Source organism: Colletotrichum fructicola (assembly GCF_000319635.2).
Source record: "Colletotrichum fructicola Nara gc5 chromosome Unknown KSG_Nara_v1_contig10, whole genome shotgun sequence".
Taxonomy (NCBI): Eukaryota; Fungi; Ascomycota; class Sordariomycetes; order Glomerellales; family Glomerellaceae; genus Colletotrichum; species Colletotrichum fructicola.
Window position 1 is genome coordinate 457,851 of NW_027094060.1, and position 9,987 is coordinate 467,837.

General features: G+C 55.2%; 1 protein-coding gene across 1 annotated transcript; it reads right to left on the minus strand.

Annotated features, from left to right (window-relative positions):
* Positions 1-5,554: 5,554 nt before the first annotated feature.
* On the minus strand, positions 5,555-7,514 carry CGGC5_v015642 (uncharacterized protein; the record flags this gene model as incomplete). The annotated part of the gene is made up of 5 exons (XM_066153302.1): positions 5,555-6,152; positions 6,314-6,443; positions 6,513-6,815; positions 6,882-7,148; positions 7,379-7,514. The coding sequence occupies 5 exons, from the start codon at positions 7,512-7,514 to the stop codon at positions 5,555-5,557; spliced, it is 1,434 nt and encodes a 477-aa protein (XP_066007179.1).
* Positions 7,515-9,987: the final 2,473 nt, after the last annotated feature.

Consider the following 9,987-nt stretch of genomic DNA (forward strand, 5'->3'; position numbering starts at 1 on the left):
AGGGTCAGACTGCTAGTCGGTCCCAGCACCAGGGGTCAGGATCAATCAAGCTCCATTCTCCATATCCAGCAGCAGCTCCAAAACGGGGCAAAGCTCATTCCAACTTCCAACCACCGCAGAAGAGAGCCACCACAACCATCCACCTTCCACCATCGTCGGGTCAGCTCAACCTTTCCCCCGGTTCTCGACGTTGCATTTTCCCTCCGTCTCCTGCGGGACAAAGTGGGCGACGCATCAACCCTCCGGCAATATCCTCAAGTTTGTCTCTCCTCCTGCATCCCATCCCATCCCATCCCATCCTATCCTCACCTGGATTAGTTAGCCCGCGTACCTACCTTCGTCACGCCCAGACGCCCAGAACGCCCTGACGACGAGGAGAGACCCAAACGAGAAAACCCAAATAAATCACCTGTCAACACAAGAACCGCCAAACGCCTCGAAACCCTGCACACCCTGTCATCGTCGACCCTGCCAACCCTGTCGTCCTCGTAGGGAAGAGCAGGCGGGCAAATGGTCCGTCCGCGTCCACTCTTCCCGAGCCCACGGGGCGTCCTGGTGCCGTTCACTCAGTGCATCGGTGCGTCCCCGGTTCCAACCTGGCCTTGTCTGTCCTTGTCGGGCCTGTCCCGTCACTTGCTATGTCTCTCTGACTATGCTGTTCTTCGCCCTGTGGCGAGTATCTACATGTGTTGTCGTTGGCTTGGGGCTCTTGCTTCCTGACGGCCTGAGCTTTCCCGGCCCCGAGTGGACGATCGAGGAAAGCCGCCAGCCGAGCCTCGAAGCGCATGCGCAGTGCCGACGCCCCTTGGGGTAGAGACGGCACGTATTGTCGTCTCAGACGTATCTCAACGCGCGCAGTAAGGTTCCTCGTCTATTCGTCTACCCACTTTACACTTGACCTAAGACTGTGTGCCTCTAATCCATGTTTAGCGCCGTTGTGAACATCACTTACGTATTCAAACACTCTTGCCTTGGAACGCTCCAAACTCTATACCATCACACAGTCCATCGGGCTTGTACTCATGCTCTGACGCATCTTCGAACGCGACAGTCTGATTAAGGGAGGCAGGGGTAAAAAGCATATTGCACGCCTTTGCGCGTTGCGACGTCCTCTGATAGCTAGCGATCGCAACACCATCGGCTTGAACTCGGCTCACTCGTCTCGAATCACTGATCAGTGTCGATGCGCTTGAGAAACCGTCTAGCCGCCCGTCTAGCCCAGGCCCAGCGCCTGTCTCGAAGGAATTTGAGACCTTCCAAGACACCAGATCGCATCCCGTCCACTTGGCCCGATGCGCTACGCTACATCCGTCTCCGTCCGCCGCTCGAGATCGGCCAAGGCGTCGGACGGCCAAACGATCGCTCCAAGACAGAAGAACCTGTGGAGAGAGGTGGATCGCAAACTGGAACTGGTGCAAGACGCATATACACACACCACACCTGCGGCCAGTCCAGCAAAACACTTGAACGCATAGTGACTTGCACTCACGCTTGACTGTTTTTTTCGAAGTCCCGACCTGGCTGCTCTTCACATTTGAAAAGACCAACGAGACCCAGACCTAGAGGATGGGGCAGAGAGAGGTCGGTAAACCGAGACCTCCAACGAACTGGACCCATTCCCCCCCAATTTCCCCTCCCCTTACGGCTGGCCTTTGAAGCAATTTGTATTGATTGCCAGTGACCCCATTTTCCGGGCGCGCACTCTCCTCGTCTCCCACTCTACATTTCCTTCACTTCCACTGCGACCCACGACGACGAGCGCTCGCACTCGCCCGCCCCTGCACGCGCGCACGCCCATTCTCCCCGTACCATTGCAATTATCCTGTCCCAGGATACATGATACCTTCCCCAGGTCAAACGAGAAGAGCTGTGGCTCCCTCGACAGCCCCAGATGTCCAGAACGGTCGTAGACAGGACCCGGCCGGAAACACTCCAGTCCAGAAATGGCGGTCAATTTGTCGCTGTTACCACCTTACTGAGTGCTCTGTACATTGGACTCAATCCAAGTTACCTTGGCCCTTCTCTATCCTCCTCTCTCTCTCTCTCTCTCTCTCTCTCTCTCTCTCTCTCTCTCTCTCTCTCTCTCTCTCTCTCTTCCCCGAGCGTGTATGTACTGTATGTGTCTGTCTCCTACTCTCCAGGGCTCCGCTGCATCTTTCACAGGTGACGGGCCTGTTACTTGGGACAAACCCACATTCTGCATTGGAGACAGACAGGCAAAAGAACTGGAGCGCCCAGGAGCACACGCCCGGCCCAGATACGGAAGGGCCCAGATGTGGTTCGAGAGAGGGTTGAGAAAGAGGCTTAAGTCGTCCAACAAGTCTTCGGGTCCTTACCACCCAAGTGGATGCCGTTCCATTTGAAAGGCAGAGGAGAGAGAACCCACTCAACGTCACGGCATATCCCATGTCGTTTTCTTTTTTAATCCCCTTCCCATCTCTCCTCCTTCAACATCCAAGCCCAAAACGCCCTCACCTCCAACGGCCAAGGGGTGACAGGCAGGCAGTCAGGGCGCAGACAGACGGGGCATCAGTGGGATGACCCATATTCAGATCGGCGTCGACGAGGCCCTCCTTGTGCGATAGGTATCTCGTTCCCAAACATCGTGAAAGCAGAGAGGCAGGGCCATCAATCTGACCACCCGCCGCGCCGTCCGATCCGTTCTTTTTCTTCAGCTATTGACGGTCCCATGTTTTAATCGCTCTCAAATTAGAATAAGAATACCTCTAGTGTAGCAGAAAGAACCACACCCACCCCAGTCTCCAGCAGCTGTGGCTCCCCCCCCTCCCCTCCTCCTCCCAATCCATTCACCGGCGAACGGCAACAAGCTGGTTGGGCCCTGTTTTTATTTTTATTTATTTTCTCATCAAATCAGCTGCCAAGTCGGAGGGATTCCTTCTCGCTTGCTTGCTTTTGCCATCGGCTAATCCATCGCTTAAGATAGCAGCATGCGCTTAAGGGATTTCCGACAGCGAGATGTCATCATAATCAACAATGACAGGCAGCCTCGCGCGCCCGCGCTATTTGAGGCTCTTTGGAGGGGCAAGGTATATGTGGTGGTCTACCCAGCTGCTGGGGACTTTTTGGCGCCGTTTTTGAGAGAGACAGACTTGGGCCCCCCGCAACTACGACCATGTTTAAAGGCTCAAAGCAACCAAAAAAAAAAAAAAAAAAAAAAAAAAAAGGGAACAAGTACAGTACACGGCATGCGATGGCCGCAGCCCTGGGGGTTTCCGGGATTTGCTCAGTCCTCGGGACCCGATGAATTGATTGCCGAATTGAAGAATTGATTGAGTGGTTGATTGACCGAACGGGAAAAGAGGGTACCTCTCCCAGGAACATCACCCTTTGTGTGTGCGCGCGTGCTTGTTGTGGGCAGCAGAGGGAAATGTGCCTCTCCACAGCAATGCGTGGGACGACAGACAGGCAACTCTCTCGCACCCTGGGCCCCGTAGTGTACCTACCTACCTCCCTTCTGGGTGAGATTGAGGAGAAGAGGTCAAAGCAACACCACCGCACAAGGGCGAAAACCGACGATGCTGTCACCTTCTGCTCCCAGTATCACAGTGAGGGGAGGGGGGGAACAGGTCAGCGGGCAGGCAAGGCAGGGGCAGCGCCCGGTTGAAGGTGAACTACTCCGTACTGGCGAGAGGGGAGAAAGGCGTGAGAGGCATGTCAGAGTGTGGGTGGATACGCCCTCATCTCTACCCGTCTCTGGATGGGGAGACTTTGGGGAGGGGAGAAGAGAGGGGCGAGGAGACGGAGAGAGATTGATGTTTGATGGCCAAGGCAGGCGGATGTTCATTGCAACGGGACGGTTGGGCGGCGGCGGCGGCGGGCGGCTTGGATGTCGTTGCTGCGCGCGGTATGTGCGTCTACCATGCGGCAAGGGCGCCTCACCCCTGGCCTGGCTCGCTGCCTCTTCATCCCGGCCCCCGGTTTGTCTTGGTCCCTGTCGTTCTCGTTGTGTGCGAGCGTCCTCGTCTCTGTGCTGCCATTTCGTTATTTTTTACCCTATCCAATACCTCGCGGTAAATCAATGCGATCCGCCGGGCAGCTCCCTTCCCGTCTGGTCTTGTCTTTCTGCTGTGCCGATGCTATGCTGGTCCCTTCTCTCGTCTGGTGTTGCTGTTCGCCAAGCCAAGGCTGTGTGCGACCCGAGTGTGCCAGGTTCTTTTACCTTTCTCTCACACTCTCACATTCCCTCCCCCCCCGGCTCTATCTCTCTCTCTCTCTCTCTCTCTCTCTCTCTCTCTCTCCCCCTCTGCCTACGGACGATAAAGTAAACCAAATCTAGCTCTTCTGATTGGTCCCAGGCCCAGAAAAGGCACTTCCCGTCCGTCTCTTGCCTCCCTCTATGTGTGTCTGTACCCATGTAAGAAGGGGTCTTGTGAAAGTCTTGGATCTTGGATCTTGTAACCTATGTCATGGAGGGTCCCCAAAGTGAAGGGACCGGGGCACATTTCTCGGCTGGATCGGTTCGTCAACTAAACCCGACTTCATAAAAACTCAATGTACGATGATGGATGTGTGGGTGGGTGTTTGTCTGAGGTTGGTTGGTAACAGGAAAATCATCGAGCCAAAGTTGTCTTGGTCTCTCCCAAGTCCTCTCTCAATTACCCCCCTTCCTGGGTGCGTGACAGCATGTCTTGACTGATCGGCGGTCCCATGTTGTCATATTCTTCGCTCTCTCTCACCTTTGCCCACCCACCCTCTGGTGTTACATACTCTCTCTCGACTGCACCCGTCAACTCATGTAGTCATCATTACCACGTCCACTGTAGCGGGACCAGATTGAATTTTGAACCTTGAGCCAACTGAAGGACGGATAGGCAGATGGGAAAAAACAACTTTTGTCTTTGCTCATTGTGTGATTTTTTATACGTATCTCGTGGCAAGGTGAGTTTTCCTAATCCACTGAATATGGTTAAACATCAGAAAAAATAAAATAAAATCAGTGATCACATTCTTATAATCCCTGCCCAGAATGTGTGTAAAACTTTCGCCCCCTCCCCAAAGTCTAGTTCCGCCCAATGGTTGTGTGATATATCCCGTTGCGATGACGACAATGTCAAGGAAAAAAAAAAAAAACCAGACCTCCCAAATCCTGTAAAGCGCCTTCTTTCTCCTAATTTCCCGGGGGTAAAAAAACCAACGAACAAGCAAAGTCGTCAAAGTTCGAAACAAGAAAAGAAACAAGAACTTGCGGTCGCAAGAGTCCTCCAACCTGAGCCCCGTGACACCGGTATTTTTTGTGTAAAAGAAGTGTGAAGAGAAGAAACAGAACCAGCCAATCAGACGTGCTCCCCAGCCGCCTTGAAATGCCTCGACAATGAACCAACCCGTTTTGTTTTTTTTTCTACTACAAAGACCATTCCGGCAAAAAGTGTGTCCCATCCCATTCCAGCTGAAAATGAGACTCCGCAACAAGGTGGATATCAGAACGAAGAGAGCCAAGAAACGAAGCAAGAAGTTTGACGGGGGGTGGAAGAGGAAGTATGAACAGGTAGATGTAGTAGTGCCATGACCAGAGCAACGCCAAGGCCGCCCTTGTCTATGACCCTTCGACGGCAACGCAGCCACGGAGTTCAGGGTAGCGTCTGACGAAGTTCTCATTGAGACGCCAGTTTTCGATGCGCATGGCGTGGGCTGTGAAGGTGTCGCTCAGCCACATCTCTCCAGACTGCGGGTCGACGACAAGGGCATCGATTGGTCGGCACGGCCAGTTGATGAGCCTCAGACTAGACGAGTAAACGGCCTGAAATTCTTCGTTTGCGTATGCATCCTGCCGCTCGATGATGGCAGTGCGTAGGGGGGCCCAGAGGATCAGGTCAACCCACTGCGGGTGCGGGATGGCCGTCTGGATCGGCTTGGGCGTGAGCTCTTGCACCATGGCCATGTATGCCTCACGCGTCGGATGCACCAGCCAAGCAACAGCCCGCTGGATGACCGCAAAGACGGCGAGGCGTTCAATGACGTTGGTCACGCCGGCCTTATTGACGAGGGCGGTAATGAGCTCGGCCATGGGATGGTTGGCACCGGAAGCCGCGGCAGAGTTGGAAGCGGCACGGTCGAGGTCGGCTAGCTGGCATCGTGGGGGTGAGTTGGTAGGTGAAGCAGGATGGTATTCGAGGAAATTCTTGATGTTGACCCTGGCAGGCCGGAGGAGCGAGTCAAGGGGTTTGAGCTGGGACAGTCGGCGGCAATCCTGGATGAAGCCAACCAACAGCTGGTCGATTCGACAAGTGGGCGGGACGATGAGTGTCGGAATCTCCCAGAGTGTGGTGCCTGGCTGGCGGATCAATGGGCCGACGGTTGTTGGTAGTACACCGGGGTTGGATACGAATTCCACGACTGCTGGTGAGGGAGGTATGACTGATGATGATGAGCCATGGGAACGTGTTGGTGGCCCATGGGATGATGGTTGTGCGGGTAGCCAGCGTCTAGAAACTGAGTGGTTAGCGTCTCAGAATTGCGTTGACCCAACCACCGCATGCGGGAAGAACACCCACCAGAGTCGACGTCGTCGTATTCCATCTTGGACGGGATGCTACGGGCGTCCATCATCGGCGCGGGGACGCTCGTGGGGATGTAGCCTGCGCCGTACTCGTCCGTGTTGGCCGATGATGACGGACTAGAAACGGTCGAGGGAACGGAAACGGGAATGCCTGGGCCCCATGACTCTGACGCATCCGGCATGGGCACATACGAGGGGCCGAGTTCTTGCATCACGTTGTAATCACCGTTTGATGGGAATGGTGAAGATCTGGGACTCGGGACAGCCCCGCTGATAGAACTGAGGTTGTCGTCGTATACTGGAGCCGAGTCAGCACGAACAAGAGACACCCACGCAGAGGACGAGGCAGCTGCGGCAGCCGTACCTGAGTTTGGGTAAGACTGCCCATTAGGAATGCCCACGCTCTCACGGAGCTTGAACAGTTCCTCTTCAAGGGCCTTGTTCTTGCGCAAGAGCTCCTGAACGGTCTGGCTCTGGTCGCGGTTGCGTTCGCTCTTGAGTTCCTCAAGCTCTCGCTCGAGTCTCTCGATGTGCTCCTTTGTCCTAGCTCTAATGGCCCGCTGAGCTTCTCTGTCGTTGGCACGCTTGCGCGCCAGCTGAGACGGCGTCAAGGTAGAGACGCTTCTGGTGCCTGTGGGTAAGGAACGTCAAGTCAACATGTTGGTTCTTGATATTGAAGGAAAGCAAGGCCCGCCGAGGGAAGGGAGGAAGAGTGGTGCAAGTGCGGGAGAGTGAGAGAGAGGGAGGAGGGCGGCGGCGGCAACCACGACGGTAGATGCGCATTGTCATGAACAGAAGCACAAGACAAGTGCGTCTATGTCGAGGTCGCCGGCGATGTTGGTGACGGTTGATATTGCGTACCCTTGCGCTTGGCCGGCTTCGAAGGCTCTGCGGAAGCTGATCGCGTCATGTCGGCGGGGGATTTGTCGTCGTGTTGTGTAACAACGGTGGTGGTGACAGGTGTTGCTCGAGTGTTGGCGACGGCAGTAGGGGCCATACTCTGGAAGATATGAAGAGGAGAGAGCGTTGAAGTGTTGTGAGTTATTCGTGTTACGAGGCAGGGATCAAACGCAGAGGATCAAATGGCAGCAGCATCTGAGTTATAAGATCTGTTGACGACAGAGAGCAGACGCAACAACAGGGCCCCCAGTGCCGCCGGCAAAGGTTTCAGGGCAGCTGGGAGCGATGGGTAAGTAGAGTACGAGGGGTACGTACATGGGAGAAGGGACATGGGGGGGTGAGAAGGGCTGCTGGTGCTGAGGAGGAGTGTCTACTAGGGACCAGGTACTTAGGTAGAGTGTGTACATACCGCGTGAGGGCCACAGAAAGAGATAGAGACGGAGAAGCAGAGAGTGAGAGAGAGAGAGAGAGGTGTGCTAGGCAAGGTAGGTTGGTCTGCAGCAGGGGTTCGAGGGGATTGCTGCATCCGGGCTAAAGCAGCCCAGTCCTAAGGTAAGGCAGGGTAGGGCAGCTAGGCACGGTACCGCCAGTGAAAATAAGAGCAAGTACACCGGTACTCGAGTACTTTTGGCTGCGAGATGGGGCAAGTATCGGTGAAGAGACGCAACTTGGCACATGACAGTTGATGTTAGGCACAGACATGGCGCAAATTGCTAACCCACTTCGAGAACACCCTACAGATCTATCTAGGATGAGCTGGGGTTTGATGGGGGCACAGGGGTCTGTACAGAAGGGGACAAGACGGTCAGGGGGGCCATGTCCCCTGCACTCCCAGGACAGGCAAAGACGTCGAAGCCAGGGGTACAATAGCGCAGATGATACGTACTCAGTACGTACCCGAGAAACTTAGTGATGGGTGTGAGGTCTGGAAGTGGACTCGGGGAGAGAGGGGGGTAGGGGGGGCGTGGCGCGAGATAGGGCGTGAGAATGCAAGAGATGCGAGAGTGAGGTATTGCGTCCACTAAGGCAAACCCAAGGTAAGGAAGGCATGGGAATCGGAAGAAAGAGAGAGAGAGAGCGCAAGAACAAGTGAGAGATGGAGGGTGTAAGAAAATTATGAAAATGGTATTATGTAACGACAACGAGATGGGACACCACGTTCTGCCATCGCATTGCATCGTAGCGCGTAAGCTATCAGTCTGGACATCGAGTTCGGTTCGATTCGCGAGAGAGAGGGAGAGAGACGGATATTGTGAGACTGAACCTGAACCCGACTGACCCTGAGCTTAAGCTCAGATGGGACTGAGGCCTGCAACACGCAACAGCAAAACAAGAAGGCTGCGGGCGTTTTTGCCGTTGTTGTCACGTATAAGTGAGCTCGATGATGCTATCGTACAGCTCAGTGGTACTGTAGGTGGGTGGGCGCGGCCTGGCCTATCCCATGAATGTGGCCTTGTGCTTGTTCGAGTCCGAGTTGGAAGATGAGCGACCGGTGGGGTGGCTTATCCGCGAGATGCCCGCTCTTCACCCCAAATCCAGAGTGGATGGGCTAGGAAAAGTGACGAGGAGAATGCGAAGAGGGTTGTAACAGAGTTGCAAAAGAGCATGGTGAAGACAAGGGAAACCGGCTCCTGGTTGGTAAGGTACTCTGTATCGTAAACCGTAAGGCAAAAAGGCAAGGCAAAGCAAGGTTTGTTCCACAGGAAAAGGTACCCAGCTGCCCTGGCCTGCTTTGCCTTGCCTGGCCTTGCCTCTCTGGGTAGCCTGCCTCGCCTTGCCGTGTCTGGTGGTGGTCCGTTGAAAAGTACGGTGTAACTAACAGCAGGCACCGCACCACCAAATCAAACGTCGACTCCTCTGCTCCCGCGCTTGACCTGGAGTGGCCTGGTCTGGCCTCGCATTACCCTGCCTTGCCTTCCCATGCCATGCCCGCCTTATCCATGGGCGTGTACGAGAGATGAGGACGGACGAGCAGTCGTTGAAGAAGAGGAGATGGATGAACAGACAAGACAGCACCAGCCAGCACCAGCTCTAAAACCTCCCGGCCAGGAGTCAGGGCTGCGAATACCCACCACCGTCCATCGCTGGGACATTGGCCAAAGCCCACCTCCGTCCACCATATCTGACGGAATGCAATTGGGAACGGAGCACAGAGCAGAGAGACTTGGACCAGACCAGGGGGCGCGCGGTCCGGTTTTTGCTCGGAATAGCCACACCCATGACAGTGGCCTGTGTGCCAAAGTCCCATGGGCTCCTGGCTCGTTGCGCGCCCATGGAACGCCCAGACCAGACGAGGTGGTAGGGCGATGCCCCGTGAAATGCTCTCCGTATTGCATCGAGGGTTGCGGGATGCGGATTGCGGAGCGGAAAAAGACCATGTCCAAGTTGTGGTGTGGTTATGACGGTGCCGGAGGGCCGGTCTGTTGTTCTACGTGGACCTCTGAAGATGGTCTGGTAGCGAGCGGCATGCGATGCAGTGCTGTGGTGGTGTATGAGGCATAGCTCCTCCCCCCCAGCAAAGCCTCAATCTGGATGGCTCATCGGCAGAGCTCCAGTCCAGCTCCAGCTCC